The sequence below is a fragment of the Bombina bombina genome, chromosome 3 (assembly GCF_027579735.1).
Source record: "Bombina bombina isolate aBomBom1 chromosome 3, aBomBom1.pri, whole genome shotgun sequence".
Classification (NCBI taxonomy): domain Eukaryota; kingdom Metazoa; phylum Chordata; class Amphibia; order Anura; family Bombinatoridae; genus Bombina; species Bombina bombina.
Genome location: NC_069501.1, coordinates 1,112,677,797 through 1,112,705,103, shown reverse-complemented (window position 1 = coordinate 1,112,705,103; position 27,307 = coordinate 1,112,677,797). Strand labels below are relative to the sequence as shown.

Sequence of the window (27,307 nt, the reverse complement as noted above, 5' to 3'; positions counted from 1 at the left end):
CGTTTAGCCTATGAGACTGCTGGACAGCAGCCTCCTGAAAGAATTACAGCTCATTCCACTAGAGCTGTGGCTTCCACCTGGGCCTTTAAGGATGAGGCCTCTGTTGAACAGATTTGCAAGGCTGCGACTTGGTCTTCGCTTCATACCTTTTCAAAATTTTACAAATTTGACACTTTTGCTTCTTCGGAGGCTGTTTTTGGGAGAAAGGTTCTACAGGCAGTGGTTCCTTCCATTTAAAGTCCCTGCCTTGTCCCTCCCATCATCCGTGTACTTTAGCTTTGGTATTGGTATCCCATAAGTAATGGATGACCCGTGGACTGAATACACTTAACAAGAGAAAACATAATTTATGCTTACCTGATAAATTTATTTCTCTTGTAGTGTATTCAGTCCACGGCCCGCCCTGTCTTCTTTGAGGCAGATCTAAATTTTAATTAAAACTCCAGTCACCACTGCACCCTATGGTTTCTCCTTTCTTGTCTTGTTTCGGTCGAATGACTGGATATGACATGTGAGGGGAGGAGCTATATAGCAGCTCTGCTTGGGTGATCCTCTTGCAACTTCCTGTTGGGAAGGGAATATATCCCATAAGTAATGGATGACCCGTGGACTGAATACACTACAAGAGAAATAAATTTATCAGGTAAGCATAAATTATGTTATTTCAGCTACAGAAGTAGCCATAAACATTGAAAATCTTGTAAACAATTTAGAGTCCAGAAAAAGTGAAGTGTTTGTAACTACTGATGTCAAAAAACAACTGAAAATGTTAGTAGATTCAGGAGAAATTAATGAGACTAAGTTTTTTGAGGTAGTTGAGAATTTCTATTAAACCAGCTTAGAATATATCAACAAGAGGAAGTGCAGTGTAGGAAACACTGATAAGTACAAGTGAGTTCTACTAAGGAAGATACCTGAATGGAAATAAATACAGGACAGCCTGAATAAGAAACTCATCACACAGACAGAAACAGAAGAAACTTTTGTATTCCATCAGTGGACTCGCATAAAATCTACAATTGTGAGCCAGTTGGATATATGGAATAAAGAAAACATTTCTGTATGTGATAGATGAGTAAAGATTTTTTCTGAAATGAGCGAAAAACTCCTAGACATTCAAGACTGTTCTAATATTGTAGAGTTTATTTTTTGTCTCCCAGCACCTGTTGAGAGACTATTTTCTGTTATGAACAGTATGTGATGTGGTCAAAGGAGAAATCTAGATTGAGTGTTGAGATAATGAGGGCTGTGTTGTAAAACAAAATTATGCCATGGAGTTTGAGAGGTTTTATGATAAGGTGTTGAAAGACCGAAATTTACTGTGTAAAATTACTTAATCAGAGAAATATTCATGGTACAATCGTGGTGATATACAGTCCCCCTCTAAGTCTACCTACATTTTTGTATGAGTTCTGTTAGCCCAATATATTAATGTCCTAAAACGTTTGTTATCATTTTACTTTGTCATGAATACAGAATATTAACCCTGCTATGTTTTTTGCAATACTAATGTCCCGTTTTTGTCTCAAGGAAATATGTTCAGCCTAGTAAACAGGGGCAGAGAGAGATTGGAGAGGAAAAGTGAAAGTGGAGAAAAAGATAGTGTTAAAGGGAAACCAAACCCACAATTCTTTTCATGATTCAGACACAGCATGTAATTTTAAACAACTTTCTAATTTACTACTATTATCATTTTTTCTTCTTTCTCTTGCTATCTTTATTTAAAAAAATCCTAAGCTAAGAAGCCGGACCATTTTTGGTTTCGCAAACTGGATAGCTCTTGCGGATTTGTGGCTACATTTAGCCACCAATCCGAAAGCGCAACCCATATGCAAAGAAGGGGGGTTCTAGTAGGTGTGATGTGAGCGAAGTAGTTATTGAGATTAAAAGTAGCGAGTAACATTTTGGTCTGGCTAGTAGCTTAGGGCTTGAAATTTTGAGTCATATGTAAAAGATGTAGGGCTGCAACTAATCATTATTTTCATAATCGACTAATCGGATAAAAATTAAATTAATTAATTAATTTTTTCCTATATTTAAAATAAATAGCACATACTGAGTGTTATAAATATAAACTTACGACTAAAACTTTACATTAAAACAACTGTTCATCCAATTTTTTAAGCAGCAGAACACATTTTTATAATTAAACAAAACAAAACCACAAACTGTTTGAAAAGAGGTAGAACTAGTAAGAGGTAGACTACAACTGTTTATAACATTCTGTTATTCAGAAATGCAAAAACATCAACATGTCCACATGCTCCTGGCTGAGGCTGGCTCTCTTTTTTGTAAGCTATTTTGCCTGCAGCAGAGAAGAGGCGCTCAGATGGTGTTGAGGTGCCTGAGATGTATAAGTAGGGCTATGCCAATTTCACCAAGGTGGGCTATTTATCTTTGTTAGCTCTCCACCAATGCAAAGGGCCTCTCAACAAAGTAAGCCTGGAGTTCATTTTAACATAAAAATATCTATATGCAGTGGTAAATAACCAGCTATATGGTTAGGGGGGAAAATATCCAGTCCACTCTTAAAATAACAGATATATACTTAAAGCACAGTCCCAAATCACCTGATTTAATATAAACAATACAACTTATGACTCCTATTTTATTTCTGGGTTGCACATAAGACAGAAGTAGTTGTAAACTTAAAAAGAAACTTACAGTGTCCTAAAAAAAAGTGAAAAGTAAAATGTCTGTAGACGTCTTTTAGGCTAAGGGCATAACCATAAAACACAATACCATGTGCAGGAGCTCATTGGAGTAAAGCAGCTGGTGCTGTGCACAGACCAACTAATTGCAAACCAACTAATCGATTATGAGATTCGTTGAGAACTATTTTCATAATTGTTTATTATCGATTATACCGATTAGTTGTTGCAGCTCTAAAAAGATGTTCTCTTATGTGGTCTTTCAGAATGTATGACCTACATACTAAAGACCACATAATTGGCAGGTTATTAAAGGGACAGTCTAGTAAAATGAAACTTTCATGATTCAGATAGGGCGTGTAATTTTAAACAACTTTCTGATTTATTTTATCATCAAATTGCTTTCTTCTCTTGGTATTCTTAGTTAAAAGCTAATATATGTATGCTCATATGCTAATTTCTAAGCCCTTGAAGGTTGCCTATTATTTGAATGCATTTGACAGTTTTTCACAGCTAGATGGTGTTAGTTCATGTGTGCCATATAGATAACATTGTGCTCACGTCCGTGGAGTTACTTATGCGAGTGCACTGATTGGCTAAAATGCAAAGACAAAAGCACAGATTTCAGGCACTGCTCCCAAAACTCCAATAAAAAATTAAAAAATCTATTAAACAACGTTAAAAGTAGTGCAGACATGGCAGGTAAAACACATGCAGTGTAATCTGTCGCATTTTTGCCCCCTATGAGTAACCTGTAGGGGGCGCGAAACGCATCAGATTACACTGCATGTGTTTTACCTGCCATGTCTGCACTACTTTTAACGTTGTTTAATAAATTTTAAAAAAATTTATTGGAGTTTTGGGAGCAGTGCCTGCCGTCTGTGCTTTTGTCTCTGTATTACATTGCGGTCTGATCCACTGCTCTGGCTACGGCACTCTGTGTCACTTTGGGGCTTACTTTCAAACACACCAATTGCTACCTGGTAGCATTCAGAGTCGGGACCCTTCACTTCCGGGTCATCGGAGTTGCTTGCAGGCTGCGTCTACACGCTTCTCTCTCGTCTGGCTAAAATGCAAGTCTGCCAAAAGAACTGACATAAGGGGGTGGTCTTCAGAGGTATAGATACAATTTAAAATGCAAAACTGGGTAATAAAAGGATTATCTATTTTTTTAAACAATAAAAATTCTGGAGTATACTGTCCCTTTCAGTAAGCAACAACATTTTAGTTAGTCCAAATTATGTTGAATGGAATAATTTAATCTTGTAACAGTAGAAACAGATTTAGAACAAACCTGTAGCTGCATGACTACAGCATATAAATGAAGACCTTCCACATTTAAAAAAAAAAAAAAAAAACTTCCTTTGGCCGAAGCCGGTACTGAGACTCAAACAACTTTTTGTTAGAAAATTCTCTCTTCAATTGATCCCCTATAGTGTATGCTTTTCTGGAAACAAATCGAACACTATCCTTAACAAAAGTTTGTTATTTAGGATCCCTAGATAGTAGTGGTAAGTGTTGCTTAAAGGGACAGTCTACTCCAGAATTGTTATTGTTTAAAAAGATAGATAATCCCTTTAATACCCATTTCACTGTTTTGCAAAACCAACTTAATATTAATATATTTTTTACCTCTGTGATTACCTTGTATCTAGGCCTTTGCAGACTGCCCCCTTATTTCAGTTCTTTTGACAGACTTGCATTTAGCCAATCAGTTCCCTCTCACTTGTAAATCCACGGGCGTTGTCACAATGTTATCTGTATAGTACACATGAACTTACACCCTCTAGCTGTGAAAACCTGCCAAATGCATGAAATAAGGGGCAGACTTCAAGGTTTTAGAAATTAGCATATGAGCCTACCTTAGTTTAGCTTTCAACAAAGAATACCAAGAGAGCAAAGCAAATTTGATGATAAAAGTGAATTGGAAAGTTGTTTAAAATTGCATTCCCTATCTGAATCATGAAAGTAGAGTAGACTGTGAGGCATATTTATCTTCATAACTGCTGTTTCTGGCGAGTGTGCAGACTCGCCAGAAACACGGGCCCTCAAGCACCATTCGGAGCTTGATAAATGGGCCTCTGTCAATTAACAATTTTGCATATTTTACCAAATTGTTTACTATATCTAGTAGAAAATGCAAGCGCGCCACTCCTATTTCTATAATCCGATATATTAGCCAACAGCAAATTGTCTCTATTTATGTATTTTACTTCATGTAGAGTCTGTTAAACTATATTAAAATCTATTCAATCATTAATGTTTAATGTTGATTGTCCCTTTAAGGCTTTTTTTAATAGCATATTTCTTAATATAATGTAATGTGGACCCTGGCCAATCTCAGCTTTAGTTACTGGCCCTTCATATAAACAAGTTTGATAACATCTGACCTAAATAATACAAAGTATTCTACACTGAATATTTTGCAAGCTGGTGGCTTTTTGAAGTAGAAGAGTGGGGGGCAGTGTAATACTTTGCAATACTAAAACATTTTCTGTTATTCATAAATGTTGCTTAAGAATTCCAGTACACAAATAAATTGCATACATTAATTTAATGATAATATATGACAATAAAAAGTGATAAACTAAATAAATAATACAAAAAAAAGATTATGATGATATATAATATATAAGGATATGGGTAATCAATAGGAGTCGTCCTCAATTCCATTGCTTCAGGTAACATAGTAACATAGTAGATGAGATTGAAAAAAGACTGAAGTCCATCGAGTTCAACCTATAGGTGGTTCAAGTGGTTTCTTGCCTCAAAAACAAAATAAGAAAAATATGATGCAATACAATTTGGTGAAAAAGAGATATTTGCTTCACAACAATAGTCCCACCAAGGGGTTACTCACACTTTTTTGAGCCAATCAGGCTCTAGGTACATGCGCACAACCGGTTTTATACTGCCAGGTAACCAGTATATACCAACCGCAAACAGCTGCTTCAGGTAAAAAGATATTAATTAAAATACATACAATTTATAAAAAGCCACACAGATATATGCTAATACAGTCACTCGGGTATCGGACCACTAGCAAGGGTTTAAGTGGGAGAGATAACTTATCCCTTGCTTGGGTGGATACCTGAGTGGATACCCGAGTGACTGTATTAGCATCAAAAAAGCGTTAGTAGTGTGACTATTGTTGTGAAGCAAATATCTCTTTTTTAGCAAATTGTATTGCACCATATTTTTCTCTTATAACGTGTATCCAGTCCACGGATCATCCATTACTTGTGGGATATTCTCCTTCCCAACAGGAAGTTGCAAGAGGATCACCCACAGCAGAGCTGCTATATAGCTCCTCCCCTAACTGCCATATCCAGTCATTCTCTTGCAACTCTCAACAAGCATGGAGGTAGTAAGAGGAAAGTGGTGAAATGTAGCTGTTATCTTGCTTCAATCAAAAGTTTGTTATTTTTAAATGGTACCGGAGTTGTACTATTTTGTCCCAGGCAGATAAATAGAAGAATCTGCCCGTGATTTCTATGATCTTAGCAGGTTGTAACTAAGATCCATTGCTGTTCTCACACATGACTGAAGAGAGAGGTAACTTCAGCGGGGGAATGGCGTGCAGGTTATCCTGCTATGAGGTATGTGCAGTTAAGATTTTTTCTAGAAGATGTGAATGCTAGAAAATGCTGCTGATACCAAAATTATGTAAGGTAAGCCTGAATGCAGTGATTTAATAGCGACTGGTATCATGCTTACTTTCTGAGGTAATACTCTTTTATATTTACTATATAAAACGTTTGCTGGCATGTTTAAACGTTTTTATATATACTTTGGTGATAAAATTTTGTTGGGGCCTAGTTTTTTCCACATGGCTGGCTTAAATTTGCCTAGAAACAGTTTCCTGAGTCTTTCCACTGTGTTACTATGAGTGGGAGGGTCCTAATTTAGTGCTTTTTTGCACAGTAACTTTTACAGACTGAGACATCCAGCTTCCTCCAGGAGTCCCCTGAATGCTATAGGACATCTCTAAAGGGCTCTTAGGCTTTCCAAAATCGTTTGTGGGGGAAGGCAGGCCCACAGCAAGGCTGTGGCAGTTTGGTGTGCCTGTTAAAAAATGTCTATATCGTTTTTTTTATCCGTTTTTTGAACTAAGGGGTTAATCATCCATTTGCAAGTGGGTGCAATGCTCTGTTAGCTTATTATACACACTGTAAAAATTTTGTTTGATTTACTGCCTTTTTTCACTGTTTTTCAAATTCTGACAAAATGTGTTTCTCTTAAAGGCACAGTACTGTTTCTTATATTTGCTTGTTAACTTGATTTAAAGTGTTTTCCAAGCTTCCTAGTCTCATTGCTAGTCTGTACAAACATGTCTGACATAGAGGAAACTCCTTGTTCATTACGTTTAAAAGCCATGTTGGAACCCCCTCTTAGAATGTGTACCAAATGTACTGATTTCACTTTAAGCAATAAAGATCATATTATGTCTTTAAAAAATTTATCACCAGAGGAATCTGACGAGGGGGAAGTTATGCCGACTAACTCTCCCCACGTGTCAGATCCTTTGACTCCCGCTCAAGGGACTCACGCTCAAATGGCGCCAAGTACATCTAGGGCGCCCATAGCGTTTACTTTACAAGACATGGCGGCAGTCATGGATAATACATTGTCAGCGGTATTAGCCAGACTACCTGAATTTAGAGGAAAGCGAGATAGCTCTGGAGTTAGACGAAATACAGAGCATACTGACGCTTTAAGAGCTATGTCTGATACTCCCTCACAATATGCAGAAGCTGTAGAAGGAGAGCTTCTTTCTGTGGGTGATGTTTCTGACTCAGGGAAGATGATGCAACCTGATTCTGATATTTCTATATTTAAATTTAAGCTTGAACACCTCCGCGTGTTACTCAGGGAGGTTTTAGCTGCTCTGAATGACTGTGATACAATTGCAGTGCCAGAGAAACTGTGTAGACTGGATAAATACTATGCAGTGCCGGTGTGCACTGATGTTTTTCCAATACCTAAAAGGTTTACAGAAATTATTACTAAGGAATGGGATAGACCAGGTGTGCCGTTCTCTCCCCCTCCTATTTTTAGAAAAATGTTTCCAATAGACGCCATCACACGGGACTTATGGCAGACGGTTCCTAAGGTGGAGGGAGCAGTTTCTACTCTAGCAAAGCGTACTACTATCCCTGTCGAGGACAGTTGTGCTTTCTTAGATCCAATGGATAAAACGTTAGAGGGTTACCTTAAGAAAATGTTTACCAACAAGGTTTTATCCTACAGCCCCTTGCATGCATTGCTCCTGTCACTGCTGCTGCGGCGTTCTGGTTTGAGTCTCTGGAAGAGGCTTTACAGGTAGCGACTCCATTGGATGACATACTTGACAAGCTTAGAGCACTTAAGCTAGCCAATTCTTTTGTTTCTGATGCCATTGTTCATTTGACTAAACTAACGGCTAAGAATTCTGGTTTTGCTATCCAGGCGCGCAGAGCGCTATGGCTTAAATCATGGTCAGCTGACGTTACTTCAAAGTCTAAGCTGCTTAACATTCCCTTCAATGGGCAGACCCTATTCGGGCCTGGTTTGAAGGAGATTATTGCTGATATCACTGGAGGAAAAGGTCATGCCCTTCCTCAGGATAGGTCCAAATCAAGGGCCAAACAGTCTAATTTTTCGAAACTTCAAGGCAAGTGCGGCATCAACTTCCTCTAATGCAAAACAAGAGGGAACGTTTGCTCAGTCCAAGACGGTCTGGAGACCTAACCAGACCTGGAACAAAGGTAAGCAGGCCAAAAAGCCTGCTGCTGCCTCTAAGACAGCATGAAGGAACGGCCCCCTATCTGGTAATGGATCTAGTGGGGGGCAGACTTTCGCTCTTCGCCCAGGCGTGGGCAAGAGATGTCCAGGATCCCTGGGCGTTGGAAATTATATCCCAGGGATATCTTCTGGACTTCAAGGCTTCACCCCCAAAAGGGAGATTTCACCTTTCACAATTATCTGCAAACCAGATAAAGAGAGAGACATTCTTATACTGTGTACAAGACCTCCTAGTTATGGGAGTGATCCATCCAGTTCCAAAGGAGGAATAGGGACAGGGATTTTACTCAAATTTGTTTGTGGTTCCCGAAAAAGAGGGAACCTTCAGACCAATTTTGGATCTAAAGATCTTAAACAAATTCCTCAGAGTTCCATCATTCAAGATGGAGACTATTCGTACCATCCTACCTATGATCCAGGAGGGTCAATACATGACTACAGTGGATTTAAAGGATGCTTATCTTCACATTCCGATACATAAAGATCATCATCGGTTTCTCAGGTTTGCCTTCCTAGACAGGCATTACCAGTTTGTAGCTCTTCCCTTTGGGTTAGCTACAGACCCAGAATTTTTACGAAGGTTCTGGGGTCGCTTCTGGCGGTTCTAAGGCCGCGGGGCATAGCAGTGGCCCCTTATTTAGACGACATCCTGATTCAGGCGTCAAACTTCCAAATTGCCAAGTCTCATACGGACATAGTGTTGGCATTTCTGAGGTCGCATGGGTGGAAGGTGAACGAGGAAAAAAGTTCTCTATCCCCCCTCACAAGAGTTTCCTTCCTAGGGACTCTGATAGATTCTGTAGAAATGAAAAATCACCTGACGGAGTCTAGGTTATCAAAACTTCTAAATTCCTACCGTGTTCTTTATTCCATTCCTCGCCCTTCGGTGGCTCAGTGCATGGAAGTAATCGGCTTAATGGTAGCGGCAATGGACATAGTGCCGTTTGCACGCCTACATCTCAGACCGCTGCAACTCTGCATGCTCAGTCAGTGGAATGGGGATTACACAGATGTGTCCCCTCTACTAAATCTGGATCAAGAGACCAGGGATTCTCTTCTCTGGTGGCTATCTCGGGTCCATCTGTCCAAAGGTATGACCTTTCGCAGGCCAGATTGGACAATTGTAACGACAGATGCCAGCCTTCTAGGTTGGGGTGCAGTCTGGAACTCCCTGAAGGCTCAGGGATCGTGGACTCAGGAGGAGTCACTCCTTCCAATAAATATTCTGGAACTGAGAGCGATATTCAATGCTCTTCAGGCTTGGCCTCAGTTAGCAACTCTGAGGTTCATCAGATTTCAGTCGGACAACATCACGACTGTGGCTTACATCAACCATCAAGGGGGAACAAGGAGTTCCCTAGCGATGTTAGAAGTCTCAAAGATAATTCGCTGGGCAGAGATTCACTCTTGCCACCTATCAGCTATCCATATCCCAGGTGTAGAGAACTAGGAGGCGGATTTTCTAAGTCGACAGACTTTTCATCCGGGGGAGTGGGAGCATCGTTGGGGCAAACCAGAACTGGATCTCATGGCGTCTCGCCAGAACTCCAAGCTTCCTTGTTACAGATCCAGGTCCAGGGACCCCAAGGCAACGCTGATAGATGCTCTAGCAGCGCCTTGGTCCTTCAACCTGGCTTATGTGTTTCCACCGTTTCCTCTGCTTCCTCGTCTGATTGCCAAGATCAAGCAGGAGAGAGCATCAGTGATCTTGATAGCGCCTGCGTGGCCACGCAGGACTTGGTATGCAGATCTGGTGGACATGTCATCCTTTCCACCATGGACTCTGCCGCTGAGACAGGACCTTCTACTTCAAGGTCCTTTCAACCATCCAAATCTAATTTCTCTGAGGCTGACTGCCTGGAGATTGAACGCTTGATCTTATCAAAGCGTGGTTTCTCCGAGTCAGTCATTGATACCTTAATTCAGGCACGAAAGCCTGTCACCAGGAAAATCTATCATAAAATATGGTGTAAATATCTTTATTGGTGTGAATCCAAGGGCTACTCATGGAGTAAGGTCAGGATTCCCAGGATATTATCTTTTCTCCAAGAAGGGTTGGAAAAAGGATTGTCAGCTATTTCCTTAAAGGGACAGATTTCTGCGCTGTCTATTCTTTTGCACAAGCGTCTGGCGGATGTTCCAGACGTTCAGGCAATAGTTAGAATCAAGCCTGTGTTTAAACCTGTTGCTCCACCTTGGAGCTTAAATTTGGTTCTTAAAGTTCTTCAGGGGGTTCCGTTTGAACCTCTTCATTCCATAGATATCAAACTTTTATCTTGGAAAGTTCTTTTTTTGGTAGCTATTTCCTCGGCTTGTAGAGTTTCTGAGTTATCTGCCTTACAATGTGATTCTCCTTATCTGATCTTCCATGCAGATAAGGTAGTTCTGCGTACCAAACCTGGGTTTTTACCTAAGGTGGTATCTAATAAGAATATCAATCATGAGATTGGTGTTCCGTCTTTGTGTCCTAATCCTTCTTCAAAGAAGGAACGTCTATTACACAATCTGGACGTGGTTCGTGCTTTAAAGTTTTACTTACAAGCTACTAAAGATTTTCGTCAAACATCTGCTTTGTTTGTTGTCTACTCTGGACAGAGGAGAGGTCAAAAGGCTTTGGCAACCTCTTTCTTTTTGGCTAAGAAGCATAATCCGCTTAGCCTATGAGACTGCTGGCCAGCAGCCTCCTGAAAAGATTACAGCTCATTCTACTAGAGCTGTGGCTTCCACATGGGCCTTTAAAAATGAGGCTTCTGTTGAACAGATTTGCAAGGCGGCAACTTGGTCTTCGCTTCATACTTTTTCAAAATTCTACAAATTTGATACTTTTGCTTCTTCGGAGGCTATTTTTGGGAGAAAGGTTTTACAGGCAGTGGTACCTTCCGTTTAAGTACCTGCCTTGTCCCTCCCTTCATCCGTGTACTTTAGCTTTGGTATTGGTATCCCACAAGTAATGGATGATCCGTGGACTGGATACACCTTACAAGAGAAAACATAATTTATGCTTACCTGATAAATTTATTTCTCTTGTGGTGTATCCAGTCCACGGCCCGCCCTGTCATTTTAATGCAGGTATTTTTTAATTTTAAACTACAGTCACCACTGCACCCTATGGTTTCTCCTTTCTCTGCTTGTTTTCGGTCGAATGACTGGATATGGCAGTTAGGGGAGGAGCTATATAGCAGCTCTGCTGTGGGTGATCCTCTTGCAACTTCCTGTTGGGAAGGGGAATATCCCACAAGTAATAGATGATCCGTGGACTGGATACACCACAAGATAAATAAATTTATCAGGTAAGCATAAATTATGTTTTCTTATTTTGGAGGCAAGAAACCACTTGAACCACCTGAATAACTGGAATTGAGGAGGACTCCTATTGATTACCCATATCCTTATATATTATATATCATCATCTTTTTTTTTTTATTATTTAGTTTATCACTTTCTATTGTCACATACTCATTCACTAAGTGATTATTGTACTTTTTTTTTTTTCAAATGATAATCTATGAAACAAACATTAAAAAATGTAACATTTGCTCATTTAAGCTTAATATTGGCATACATTTTATCTGGGTGGTCAGTAAGATCAGCCATGTAGTGTGCCCAATATGGGCCAGATTACAAGTGGCGTGCTTACACTTTTGGGTAATTGAGGGTGTTTGTGTGTGTTGGGTACAATTCAGCCCCCGCCATACCAAGAAAATATCATCAATATATCTATGGTAGCAAAGGATAGATGCATCACACTTGCCCCACAGATATAAATTCTCAAATTGTGACATAAAAATATTGGCGTACAAGGGGGCCATGGAGGAGCCCATCGCTGTACCAGCAATCTGCAAATAAAAACCACTCTCAAAACGAAAGTAATTTTTATGCAGGCAAAATTCAATGAGGGATAAAATATATTCTACCGGCGGATCCTCATAGAGAGGAATGCCCGTAAGGGAATACACACCAAAATAAGAGTTATTTCACAGTAAGAACCTTGCACGACAAATAGGATGTGACATATAGTTTTAACAAATATTTTTGTTAATTTTTGAGTTTTTCACTAGGACAGTATAAATGATTTTATTTGTATACACATATATATTAGCGCAATTCATTTTAAAAAGGGCTCGGCAGTTTCTACAGCCGTATCCATGGCAACCTTGTATACATTGGTTTGCTATGCAACTTGCTATCATCACCTCGGCGTATGGGATTAATAGTATGATATCCTGTACGTAAGATACATCAGAGGTATTGTTTTATTACTGTGCACCTAGTTTATTGTAATAGTGTGGCCGTTGATATATAATTTTTTACGATATTCACATGGCCGGAAGTGACAACTTCACACTTCCGGGTCCAATTGTTCAGTGGAACACAGGGTGCGTTCCATACACGGAAGTTTGGCACCGCTTTGGTAATAAGGTTTGTGTGTTAATTTGTATAGACACTATAAAATGTTTGGTTTGTATCACTGATGTATGCTGACGAAGGGGACTAGATCCCCTGTACTTGTATTTAAAAGACCTGTGAGTGCTACCTTTTGTTTATATATATATATATATATATATATATATATATATATATATATATATATATATATATATATATATATATATATATATATATATACATTATGTATTTATGTATGTTTTTGAAGAACATTCAAATTTGAAATATGCATATTTTCATGTTGGGTTAGCGCACTTGAGAATATGTAATCGGGTTTACGTGTGAGCAGGGTGTCAATTTTTCTCCTTACCTTTTTGCTCTATTTACTTGTATGGGAGAATATGTGAGTGAGCGCGCAATATTCTAAGTTTGTCTTTTTGTGTGCATTGGGTCAGTGCTTGTGCGAAAACAGTTTACTTTCAACTTGTTATACAAGCACTACCCAGTGCGTGCAAAATGCTTACTTCTAGTGTCGTTAGCATGCCATCAGGATCTTTAAATAATTCTCTACTTTTAATTTGGCCCTAAATAGGCCCTGACGAGAACAACTGCTACAGAAAAAAAATATGTTTTACAAATTTTATTATATTTGTGTTGATTAATACAATACGCTTATGGATTCACAAATCACAACTGTTTTTTGCATTATTTTTACATTGCAGAAGCTGAGGTTTATCTTTGCAGAAAAATCTTATAAATCTTAAATTTAGTACACAAAATAATTATACAAATGATTGTATACAATTATAAGTAGAAGTTCTAAAATGTTGCAATTTTATGTACAGTGGCTATAAAAAGTCTACACACCCCTGTTAAAATGTCAGGTGTCTGTGATGTAAAAAAATGAGACAAAGATAAATAATTTCAGAACTTTTTCCACCTTTAATGTGACCTATAAACTGTACAACTCAATTGAAAAACAAACTGAAATCTTTTAGGTGGAGGGAAGAAAACAAAAAAACTAAAATAATGTGGTTGCATAAGTGTGCACTTCTAACTGGGGATGTAGCTGTGTTCAGAATTAAGCAATCACATTCAAAATCATGTTAAATAGGAGTCAGTATACACCAGACATTATTTAAAGTGCCTCTGATTAACCCCAAATAAAGTTCAGCTGCTCTAGTTGGTCTTTCCTGAAATTTTCTTGGTCGCATCCCACAGCAAAAGCCATGGTCCACAGAGAGCTTCCAAAGCATCAGAGGGATCTCATTGTTAAAATGTATCAGTCAGGAGAAGGGTACAAAAGAATTTCCAAGGCATTAGATATACCATGGAACACAGTGAAGAAAGTCATCAAGTGGAGAAAATATGGCACAACAGTGACATTACCAAGAACTGGACGTCCCTCCAAAATTTATGAAAAGACGAGAAGAAAACTGGTCTGGGAGGCTACCAAGAGGCCTACAGCAACATTAAAGGAGCTTCAGGAATATCTGGCAAGTACTGGCTGTGTGGTACATGTGACTACAATCTCCCATATTCTTCATATGCCTGGGCTATGGGGTAGAGTGGCAAGACAAAAGCCTTTTCTTACGAACATCCAAGCCAGGCTACATTTTGCAAAACACATCTGAAGTCTCCCAAAAGCATGTGGGAAAAGGTGTTATGGTCTGATGAAACCGTGGTTGAACTTTTTGGCCATAATTCCAAAAGATATGTTTGGCACAAAAACAACACTGCACATCACCAAAAGAACACCATACCCACAGTGAAGCATGGTGGTGTCAGCATCATGCTTTGGGGCCGTTTTTTTGTCAGCTGGAACTGGGGCCTTAGTCAAGGTAGAGGGAATTATGAACAGTTCCAAATACCAGACAATATTGGCACAAAACATTCAGGCTTCTGCTAGAAAGCTGAACATGAAGAGGAACTTCATCTTTCAGCATGACAACGACCCAAAGCATACATCCAACTCAACAAAGGAATGGCTTCACCAGAAGAAGTTTAAAGTTTTGTAATGGCCCAGCCAGAACCCAGACCTTAAAATCTGTGGGGTGATCTGAAGAGGGCTGTGCACAGGAGATGCCCTCGCAATCTGACTTTTTAGTGTTTTCTTTTGCATGATGTACCGAGTCCACAGATTCATCCTAACTTGTGGGATATTGTCCTTCCTGACAGGAAGTAGCAAAGAGAGCACCACAGCAGAGCTGTCTATATAGCTCCCCCCTTAACTCCACCCCCCAGTCATTCTCTTTGCTGGCTCTAAGCAGGAAGAGTAAAGAGAAGAGGTGTTAAACTGTTAGTTTTATTTTATCTTCAATCAATCCTTTCCATCATGGTCTCTGCCATTGAGACAGGACCTTCTGATTCAAGGTCCATTCAAGCAGACTCGAAAGCCTCTTACCAGGAAAATTTATCATAAGATATGGCGTAAGTATCTTTTTTGGTGCGAATACAAAGGCTTCTCCTGGAGTAAAATCAGGATTCCTAGGATTTTGTCTTTTTTCCAAGAGGGATTGTAAAAAGGATTATCAGCTAGTTCCCTAAAGGGACAGATATCTGTCTATTTTGTTGCACAAGCGTCTGGCAGATGTTCCTGACGTTCGGGCTTTTTGTTAGGCTTTAGTTAGAATTAAGCCTGAGTTTAAACCTGTTGCTCCGCCATGGAGTCTAAATTTAGTTCTTAGAGTTCTTCAGGGGGTTCCGTTTGAACCCATGCATTCCATAGATATTAAGCTTTTATCTTGGAAAGTTTTATTCCTAGTTGCTATCTCTTCAGCTCGAAGAGTTTCTGAACTATCTGCATTACAATGTGACTCTCCTTATCTTGTGTTCCATGCTGATAAGGTCGTTTTGCGTACCAAGCCTGGGTTCCTACCTAAGGTTGTTACTAACAGGAATATCAATCAAGAAATGGTTGTTCCTTCTCTGTGTCCTAATCCTTCTTGTAAGAAGGAACGTCTGTTGCACAACTTGGATGTGGTTCGTGCTTTGAAATTTTGTTTGCAGGCAACCAAAGATTTTCATCAAACATCTTCTTTGTTTGTTGTCTATTCTGGAAAGCGTATGGGGTCAAAAGGCTACGGCGACTTCTCTTTCCTTTTGGCTGAAAAGCATCATCCGTTTGGCTTATGAGACTGCTGGACAGCAGCCTCCTGAAAGGATTACAGCTCATTCTACTAGAGCGGTAGCTTCCACATGGGCTTTTAAAAATGATGCTTCTATTGAACAGATTTGTAAGGCTGCGACTTGGTCGTCGCTTCATACTTTTTCAAATTTTTATAAATTTGATACTTTTGCTTCTTCGGAGGCTTTTTTTGGGAGAAAGGTTTTGCAAGCAGTGGTGTTTAAAAGGTTCCTGTCTTGTCCCTCCCTTCATCTGTGTCCTAAAGCTTTGGTATTGGTATTCCAAAAGTTAGGATGAATCCGTGGACTCGGTACATAATGCAAAAGAAAACAAAATTTATGCTTACCTGATAAATTTATTTCTTTTGCGATGTACGGAGTCCACGGCCCGCCCTGTCTATTCAAGACAGATAGTATTTTTTTATGTAAACTTCAGTCACCTCTGCACCTTATAGTTTCTCCTTTTCTTCCTTGGCCTTCGGTCGAATGACTGTGGGGTGGAGTTAAGGAGGGAGCTATATAGACAGCTCTACTGTGGTGCTCTCTTTGCTACTTCCTGTCAGGAAGGACAATATCCCACAAGTTAGGATGAATCCATGGACTCGGTACATCGCAAAAGAAAGAAATTTATCAGGTAAGCATAAATTTTGTTTTTGCAAAGAAGAGTGGGCAAATCTTGCCAAGTCAAAATGTGCCATGCTGATAGACTCATACCCCAAAAGACTGAGTGCTGTAATAAAATCAAAAGGTGCTTCAACAAAGTATTAGTTTAAGGATGTGCACACTTATGCAACCATAGTATTTTATTTTTATATTGTTTCTTCCCTCTACCTAAAACATTTCAGTTTGTTTTTCAATTGATTTGTACAGTTTATATGTCACATTAAAGGTGGAAAAAGTTCTGAAATGATTTATCTTTGTCTCATTTTTTTTTTACATCACAGAAACCTGACATTTTAACAGGGGTGTGTAGACTTTTTATATCAACTGTACTTTTAAAAGTAAATTCCTTTATAAAAGAAACCTGCAGGACAGCAGTGAGTGCAGTTATATTAAATTATGTATCTTTCTCTTGTAGAACTGGTTTTTGGGAAAAGCATTACATGATGAAGAATCTACAATAATACATCATTATGCATTTGCTGAAAATCCTTCAAGCTTTAAGTATCCAGATTTTGCTGCTGGTTGGGCTCTTAGTATGCCACTTGTAAAAAGGTATGTGATTGTTATTCTTTTTTTATATATGTATGTGTGTGCATAAAAAAAAAAGTGTGTATAATATATATATATATATATATATATATATATATATATATATATATATATATATATATATATATAGCAAAGACACACTGTTGCAAAACTGTGTATATGAGCCATAAGGAATGTATTCACTTAACCTTTTAGCTGTGTGCAACTCAAAACAGTCTGTTGTATTATAAACGGGTTTATAATCTCACATGTGTTGTTGCCACAACCTGGTTATTTGCAGGAATTAAATTGTTACAAAGTTCTTACTCATAACACTCTTGTTTCCAGGTACACATAGAGTGTTAACTGTATATATGTTCAGCTGGGTGAGTTTTACATATGCACTGTAAAGTATTATGTTTCTCCTTTGTAGGTATATATGTTCAAATAGCCTCCAAATTCTCCAGTATTCCAGTATAGTATAATGTATCACAAGTAGACAACATGAGGATATATTGGTGGTATCGAACTAACTTAGCCGCTATTCAGTACAGAACTTGTAGCTTAGAAATCTCTGCGGTGTATCTCACACACCAAAAAGAATCCAGCAATACCACAATGGCGAAAAATAAGCAGTCATAGTCCGAGCTGAATCATCACTGTATATTTATTATCACATCAAGGAAAACAAAAGGTTCCACCACTCCACACACATCAGCTACATCCAACGCGTTTCCTGCTGCTAAACAGCACTTCGTCAGGGATACTCACAGCTGTCTGATTACACCTTTTATTTGGCTCACCACTCATTCCCAAAATTTAAAGGTATATTATCGCTTACAAATTCAGCGGCATATTACTAACCTATAAGCCATTCAAAAAAGGTGCATCGATATCACATTCCAATATATAAAATAACAAGGATAAATTTATATGTTACGAGTACATTGTATCTAAAAATATATATAGACAATTAACACATCATAGTGGGAATTTCAACTTATACTATACGAATCCCGCTAGAACAGATAATTTTACTGCATTGACGTTTTATATAATATTAAGCTAGTTCAGCAGTTACAATACAAGGGCATTTTTTCAATTTATATGTACTTAATACTCAGCATTAGACACAATAAACAACCTCTAGTTATAGTTGCACTTGAAATAACCTATCACTTTAATTAAATGGTTATATATATATATAGCGTATCAATTTCATTTTCTATGATAGTAATATCATCCTCCTAAGGAAAAAACTAGAATGCAACTACCTACTGATTACATCTCAGTTACCTATGTATAATTTTACATCTGAATTTTCATTTATGCCCAGAGAACTCCCTGTTTTTAAGGTATAGATCCAGTAAACTTCTCTCCTATTCAGCGTCTGAGATCTATTGCCACCTGTATTTAATTTGGGCACATGATCAATACCTTGAAATGAAAATAAAGTATTGATGTATTTTAATTCATCTTTATCAAAATTAGCACTTCTCCTGTGCTGAGCAAAATGTTTCGCCACTGGTGTCTTAGGCACTTCACTCTCAAGAGACAACAAGTGCTCTCTCACTCACGTGTCGTTCTACCAGTGTATTGAAAAAAACAAAGATTACAAGTGATGAGATACACTATGTATCTGGAATTACAGTTAAGGTGATGGTTCACCATGTATACATTACCTGTTACTGTGGAGTTAAAAGTATCACTCCTAATAAGATCTTTACATGATTTACATGGTGTACCACCACATCTATAATTCCCATTTCTTTCATGTAATTAGCAAGAGTCCATGAGCTAGTGACGTATGGGATATACATTCCTACCAGGAGGGGCAACGTTTCCCAAACCTCAAAATGCCTATAAATACACCCCTCACCACACCCACAAATCAGTTTTACAAACTTTGCCTCCTATGGAGGTGGTGAAGTAAGTTTGTGCTAGATTCTACGTTGATATGCGCTCTGCAGCAGGTTGGAGCCCGGTTTTCCTCTCAGCCTGCAGTGAATGTCAGAGGGATGTGAGGAGAGTATTGCCTATTTGAATGCAGTGATCTCCTTCTACGGGGTCTATTTCATAGGTTCTCTGTTATCGGTCGTAGAGATTCATCTCTTACCTCCCTTTTCAGATCGACGATATACTCTTATATATACCATTCCCTCTACTGATTCTCGTTTCAGTACTGGTTTGGCTTTTTACTACATGTAGATGAGTGTCCTGGGGTAAGTAAGTCTTATTTTCTGTGACACTCTAAGCTATGGTTGGGCACTTTTTATATAAAGTTCTAAATATATGTATTCAAACATTTATTTGCCTTGACTCAGGATGTTCAACGTTCCTTATTTCAGACAGTCAGTTTCATATTTGGGATAATGCATATGAATAATTCATTTTTTTCTTACCTTAAAAATTTGACTTTCCCTGTGGGCTGTTAGGCTCGCGGGGGCTGAAAATGCTTCATTTTATTGCGTCATTCTTGGCGCAGACTTTTTTGGCGCCAGAATTGTTTTCTGTTTCCGGCGTCATACGTGTCGCCGGAAGTTGCGTCATTTTTTACGTTCTTCTGCGCCAAAAGTGTCGGCGTTCCGGATGTGGCATCATTTTTGGCGCCAAAAGCATTTAGGCGCCAAATAATGTGGGCGTCTTTTTTGGGCGCTAAAAAAATATGGGCGTCACTATTGTCTCCACATTATTTAAGTCTCATTATTTTTTGCTTCTGGTTGCTAGAAGCTTATTCACTGGCATTTTTTTCCCATTCCTGAAACTGTCATTTAAGGAATTTGATCGATTTTGCTTTATATGTTGTTTTTTCTATTACATATTGCAAGATGTCCCATGTTGAAGCTGAGTCAGAAGATACTTCTGGAAAATCGCTGCCGGGTGCTGGAGCTACCAAAGCTAAGTGTATCTGCTGTAAACTCTTGGTATCTGTTCCTCCAGCTGTTGTTTGTACTGTTTGTCATGACAAACTTGTTAATGCAGATAATATTTCCTTTAGTACTGTTACATTACCTGTTGCTGTTCCGTCAACATCTAATATTCAGAGTGTTCCTGATAACATAAGAGATTTTGTTTCTAAATCCATTGAGAAGGCTATGTCTGTTATTCCTCCTTCTAGTAAACGTAAAAAGTCTTTTAAAACTTCTCATTTTTAAGATGAATTTTTAAATGAACATCATCATTCTGATACTGATATTGGTTCTTCTGATTCAGAGGATTCTGTCTCAGAGGTTGATGCTGATAAATCTTCATATTTATTTAAAATGGAATTTATTCGTTCTTTACTTAAATAAGTCCTAATTGCATTAGAAATTGAGGATTCTAGTCCTCTTGATACTAAATCTAAACGTTTAGATAAGGTTTTTAAATCTCCTGTAGTTATTCCAGAAGTATTTCCTGTCCCTGGTGCTATTTCTGAAGTAATTTCCAGGGAATGGAATAATTTGGGTAATTCTTTTACTCCTTCTACTCTTTATTTATTGAGGTTAAATATAAAAGTCAACAGAAAAAAAGAAAAAGATTATAACAATCAAGTTGTCGACAAATAAACAAATCTGTTGCATCACAGTTATAACAATGACAATTATAAATAAACCTTCTATTTTCTAATACATAGAGATGGAAAATTTTAAACCTCTCTTTATCAATGTACAAGTGAAATAACGAAAAAAGAAGACACAAAGATTATTACAAATATGAGCAGGAAATTAGCTATTATTAACTGATCATTCTGAACTAACGTCCTAGACATTTCTCATCAAGTAGCAAACATAACAAGATATGGTTTTATATTTCTACCCTGTGTATCTAAAATCATGAAGCGTAATCTTTTTTCATTAATATGCTTTCCTAAATTTTCCTTCTCGAAACACAACAACAAATATGGAAACAAAATAAAACAAAGCAACAAGACAAAACTAGACAATACAACAAAACAAAAAAAAAAAAAAAAGGGGAAGGCCATGCACCGGGATATTTCTCTCCCAATCCCCATCCCCACCACCGCCTCGTCCCCACCCCGCCCCCCCAAAGCGCCACCAACTAAGATTCTCTCATGGTACCATTAATCCAAATATGTGGAAAAATATCCAGTAGCGTTAATTCCGCAAAGGTTTGTGAGGAAAGAAAAGGCGACAAAATCCTCTTTTGCAAAGAATGTGGGTAAGATAAAATAACTGGTGTCCATTTCCAAAAAAACTTCTTGATCCTTGTCTCAGACGCTTCATGAAGATGAAACGATTCGAAAACAATTTGATCTTGTAGTGACCTAAAGACCATAGCTAATCCCGGTATCCGCCTAGCTTTCCAATTTTTGAGTATACAATATCTAACCGTGAGAATAATGGTATTTAAGCTATTTATGGTATTCACATTAAGAGCCTCCTGTGGAGGGGATAGAAAGATAATATCCTCCGCAGATAAAGCACATGATATTTTATATAATTTATTAAACCAGAAGATAATCTTCAGCCACAGTTGTCTTACCATAGGGCATGTCCAAAACATGTGGAGTACATCGGCTCTATCATGTGAACAACGAGGACATAAATTGACCAAAGACGGAAACATTCTAGAAATTTTCCATGGGGAAAGATAAAAATTATTAACCAGCTTCATGTGAGATTCATTCCAAGAAATCGGGACTTTGCACTTGTGTAGAGAGTCAAAACTCTGAGTAATCTTATCATGATTTATTGAGGGAATTAGCGTGAGCCATGATTTACAAATGTTGTCCTTAAATAGTAAATTCTGTTTGTTCAACATGATATCATACATCAAGGATATAGAAGAGTTTCCTCCCACAAATTTTTGTATGAGGAGCTTAATATCCGTCCAGTCAGAAAGAGAAGGAAGAGACCAACTTTGTGATGAGACAAAATGACGAATTTGAAAGTAGGCAAATAAATTGGATCTAGCTAAATCATATTTATTGAAAATAGTATCTGCTTCTAAGAATTGATCATTCTCATCAAATAACTGTTTTACATAATATAGACCTTTATCAGACCAGTCTTTAAAAGCTTTTTGATAAAGTCCTGGCAAAAAAATTGGATTATTTATAATAGGAAGCCATTCAGAGAACAAATAATCTATATCTAGTATTACACTAAATTAGTCCCAGCTATCCAATCTATTGCCGTTTTAACCATTACAGCCAGGTTATATAATTTAAGATTGGGAAGCGCCAAACCCGCCGATCCGTAATTTTGCATTAGTCTGGCCAGTGCAATGCGAGGCCTTTTATTATTCCAAATAAATTTGGAGATTAGGGTGTTAAAAAGCTTTAAATCCTTATTTAGTATAAATAGAGGCAGATTCTGAAGAGGGTATAATAAACGTGGAAAAATAATTGATTTTATCAGATTTACTCTAGCTGTGATAGACAATGGAAAGGCAGCCCATAGCTGTAAATCAGATCCAATTTTTTGAAACCAAGGCTAAAAATTAGCCTTATACCAAAATTTAGGATTTTTATGTAAAATTAAGCCTAAATATTTAATAACATCAACCATTTTAAATGGGATATCAATGCCGGTTATCAGAGGGTTATTTATACACATTAATTTGCTCTTTTCTAGGTTAATCTTATAGCCTGAGAAGGAACTGAAAATTTCTAGCACGTGTATGATCATGGGGATAGACTGCTGGATATTGGTAAGAAAAACCAACACGTCATCTGCATAAAGCAATGTTTTAAGAAGGTATGGGCCGAATGGGACTCCCTCCAATACATCTCTAAATCGGATCGCAAGCGGTTCCAACGCTATGTTGAAAAGTAGAGGAGATAGAGGGCACCCTTGCCTGGTGCCTCTCTGTAGTATTATTTTAGGAGATAAGAAGCCATTAATAAGCAAGAAGGAGATTGGATTATGATATAATCTAACGATAAACTTGACAAATTCCCCTTTTAAACCGAATTGAACCATCGCTCTGAAGAGATGTTCCCACACAATCGAGTCAAAGGCTTTAACCGCGTCCAGAGAGAGTATAGCAGTCTCTTGCCATGAAGGCTTCTTCTTCTCCCTATCCACATTCCAAGCATAATCTAAGAAATTAATCAATTTGCGAGTATTTTTTACTGGATTTCTAGCCACCATAAATCCAGTCTGGTCAGGATGGATAATTTTAGCAAAACTAACAGAAAGTCTTGAGGCAATAATAGCCATTAAGATCTTGTAGTCTGTATTCAGAACCGAGATTGGCCTGTAAGAGGCCAACTCTTCGGGATTTTTACCTTTCTTCAAGATGAGAGAAATATTAGCAGCGGAAAAGTAGCTAGAAATCACATTATTCGACCTATAATAATAATTAAATAAGTTTTCTAAAGTGGGCAGGAAGACCTCGCCAATACATTTATAGAACTCTGCAGGGAACCCGTCTGGTCCAGGAGCTTTATTCATTTTCAAGTGGTCTATGGCTTTTTTTATTTCATCGATAGATATTGGAGCATTAATTAAAGTTAAATCCTCGCTACTAAATTGAGGTGTCTTTATCATGGACCAGAAAAGATCTTGATTAATATTATCTATCTTAACTCCAGAGTATAGCTGTTGATAGTAATCAAAAAAAGCCCCCATGATTCCATTAGTCTCCGTGTATCTTCACTCCTGTGCTGAGCAAAATGTTTCGCCACTGGTGTCTTAGGCACTTCACTCTCAAGAGACAACAAGTGCTCTCTCACTCACGTGTCGTTCTACCAGTGTATTGAAAAAAACAAAGATTACAAGTGATGAGATACACTATGTATCTGGAATTACAGTTAAGGTGATGGTTCACCATGTATACATTACCTGTTACTGTGGAGTTAAAAGTATCACTCCTAATAAGATCTTTACATGATTTACATGGTGTACCACCACATCTATAATTCCCATTTCTTTCATGTAATTAGCAAGAGTCCATGAGCTAGTGACATATGGCATATATACATTCCTACCAGGAGGGGCAAAGTTTCCCAAACCTCAAAATGCCTATAAATACACCCCTCACCACACCCACAAATCAGTTTTACAAACTTTGCCTCCTATGGAGGTGGTGAAGTAAGTTTGTGCTAGATTCTACGTTGATATGCACTCCGCAGCAGGTTGGAGCCCGGTTTTCCTCTCAGCGTGCAGTGAATGTCAGAGGGATGTGAGGAGAGTATTGCCTATTTGAATGCAGTGATCTCCTTCTACGGGGTCTATTTCATAGGTTCTCTGTTATCGGTCGTAGAGATTCATCTCTTACCTCCTTTTTCAGATCGACAATATACTCTTATATATACCATTTCCTCTACTGATTCTCGTTTCAGTACTGGTTTGGCTTTTTACTACATGTAGATGAGTGTCCTGGGGTAAGTAAGTCTTATTTTCTGTGACAATCTAAGCTATGGTTGGGCACTTTTTATATAAAGTTCTAAATATATGTATTCAAACATTTATTTGCCTTGACTCAGGATGTTCAACGTTCCTTATTTCAGACAGTCAGTTTCATATTTGGGATAATGCATATGAATAATTCATTTTTTTCTTACCTTAAAAATTTGACTTTCCCTGTGGGCTGTTAGGCTCGCGGGGGCTGAAAATGCTTCATTTTATTGCGTCATTCTTGGCGCAGACTTTTTTGGCGCAAGAATTATTTTCTGTTTCCGGCGTCATACGTGTCGCCGGAAGTTGCGTCATTTTTTACGTTCTTCTGCGCCAAAAGTGTCGGCGTTCCGGATGTGGCGTCATTTTTGGCGCCAAAAGCATTTAGGCGCCAAATAATGTGGGTGTCTTTTTTGGGCGCTAAAAAAATATGGGCGTCACTATTGTCTCCACATTATTTAAGTCTCATTTTTTGCTTCTGGTTGCTAGAAGCTTATTCACTGGCATTTTTTTCCCATTCCTGAAACTGTCATTTAAGGAATTTGATCAATTTTGCTTTATATGTTGTTTTTTCTATTACATATTGCAAGATGTCCCATGTTGAAGCTGAGTCAGAAGATACTTCTGGAAAATCGCTGCCGGGTGCTGGAGCTACCAAAGCTAAGTGTATCTGCTGTAAACTCTTGGTATCTGTTCCTCCAGCTGTTGTTTGTACTGTTTGTCATGACAAACTTGTTAATGCAGATAATATTTCCTTTAGTACTGTTACATTACCTGTTGCTGTTCCGTCAACATCTAATATTCAGAGTGTTCCTGATAACATAAGAGATTTTGTTTCTAAATCCATTAAGAAGGCTATGTCTGTTATTCCTCCTTCTAGTAAACGTAAAAAGTCTTTTAAAACTTCTCATTTTTCAGATGAATTTTTAAATGAACATCATCATTCTGATACTGATATTGGTTCTTCTGATTCAGAGGATTCTGTCTCAGAGGTTGATGCTGATAAATCTTCATATTTATTTAAAATGGAATTTATTCGTTCTTTACTTAAAGAAGTCCTAATTGCATTAGAAATTGAGGATTCTAGTCCTCTTGATACTAAATCTAAACGTTTAGATAAGGTTTTTAAATCTCCTGTAGTTATTCCAGAAGTATTTCCTGTCCCTGGTGCTATTTCTGAAGTAATTTCCAGGGAATGGAATAATTTGGGTAATTATTTTACTCCTTCTACTCTTTATTTATTGAGGTTAAATATAAAAGTCAACAGAAAAAAAGAAAAAGATTATAACAATCAAGTTGTCGACAAATAAACAAATCTGTTGCATCACAGTTATAACAATGACAATTATAAATAAACCTCCTATTTTCTATTTTCTAATACATAGAGATGGAAAATTTTAAACCTCTCTTTATCAATGTACAAGTGAAATAACGAAAAAAGAAGACACAAAGATTATTACAAATATGAGCAGGAAATTAGCTATTATTAACTGATCATTCTGAACTAACGTCCTAGACATTTCTCATCAAGTAGCAAACATAACAAGATATGGTTTTATATTTCTACCCTGTGTATCTAAAATCATGAAGCGTAATCTTTTTTCATTAATATGCTTTCCTAAATTTTCCTTCTCGAAACACAACAACAAATATGGAAACAAAATAAGACAAAGCAACAAGACAAAACTAGACAATACAACAAAACAAAAAAAAAAAAAAAGGGGAAAAGGGGAAGGCCATGCACCGGGATATTTCTCTCCCAATCCCCATCCCCACCACCGCCTCGTCCCCACCCCGCCCCCCCAAAGCGCCACCAACTAAGATTCTCTCATGGTACCATTAATCCAAATATGTGGAAAAATATCCAGTAGCGTTAATTCCGCAAAGGTTTGTGAGGAAAGAAAAGGCGACAAAATCCTCTTTTGCAAAGAATGTGGGTAAGATAAAATAACTGGTGTCCATTTCCAAAAAAACTTCTTGATCCTTGTCTCAGACGCTTCATGAAGATGAAACGATTCGAAAACAATTTGATCTTGTAGTGACCTAAAGACCATAGCTAATCCCGGTATCCGCCTAGCTTTCCAATTTTTGAGTATACAATATCTAACCGTGAGAATAATGGTATTTAAGCTATTTATGGTATTCACATTAAGAGCCTCCTGTGGAGGGGATAGAAAGATAATATCCTCCGCAGATAAAGCACATGATATTTTATATAATTTATTAAACCAGAAGATAATCTTCAGCCACAGTTGTCTTACCATAGGGCATGTCCAAAACATGTGGAGTACATCGGCTCTATCATGTGAACAACGAGGACATAAATTGACCAAAGACGGAAACATTCTAGAAATTTTCCACGGGGAAAGATAAAAATTATTAACCAGCTTCATGTGAGATTCATTCCAAGAAATCGGGACTTTGCACTTGTGTAGAGAGTCAAAACTCTGAGTAATCTTATCATGATTTATCGAGGGAATTAGCGTGAGCCATGATTTACAAATGTTGTCCTTAAATAGTAAATTCTGTTTGTTCAACATGATATCATACATCAAGGATATAGAAGAGTTTCCTCCCACAAATTTTTGTATGAGGAGCTTAATATCCGTCCAGTCAGAAAGAGAAGGAAGAGACCAACTTTGTGATGAGACAAAATGACGAATTTGAAAGTAGGCAAATAAATTGGATCTAGCTAAATCATATTTATTGAAAATAGTATCTGCTTCTAAGAATTGATCATTCTCATCAAATAACTGTTTTACATAATATAGACCTTTATCAGACCAGTCTTTAAAAGCTTTTTGATAAAGTCCTGGCAAAAAA

General features: G+C 37.8%; 1 protein-coding gene across 1 annotated transcript in view; it reads left to right on the top strand.

Annotated features, from left to right (window-relative positions):
* The window catches only part of B3GLCT (beta 3-glucosyltransferase), a 1,048,073-nt gene that overhangs the window by 561,927 nt on the left and 458,839 nt on the right, over positions 1-27,307 (top strand). The window contains exon 7 of the mRNA XM_053708467.1: positions 17,026-17,162. Coding sequence (XP_053564442.1) covers positions 17,026-17,162 — 137 coding nt within the window. The remainder of the gene's footprint in view (positions 1-17,025; positions 17,163-27,307) is intronic.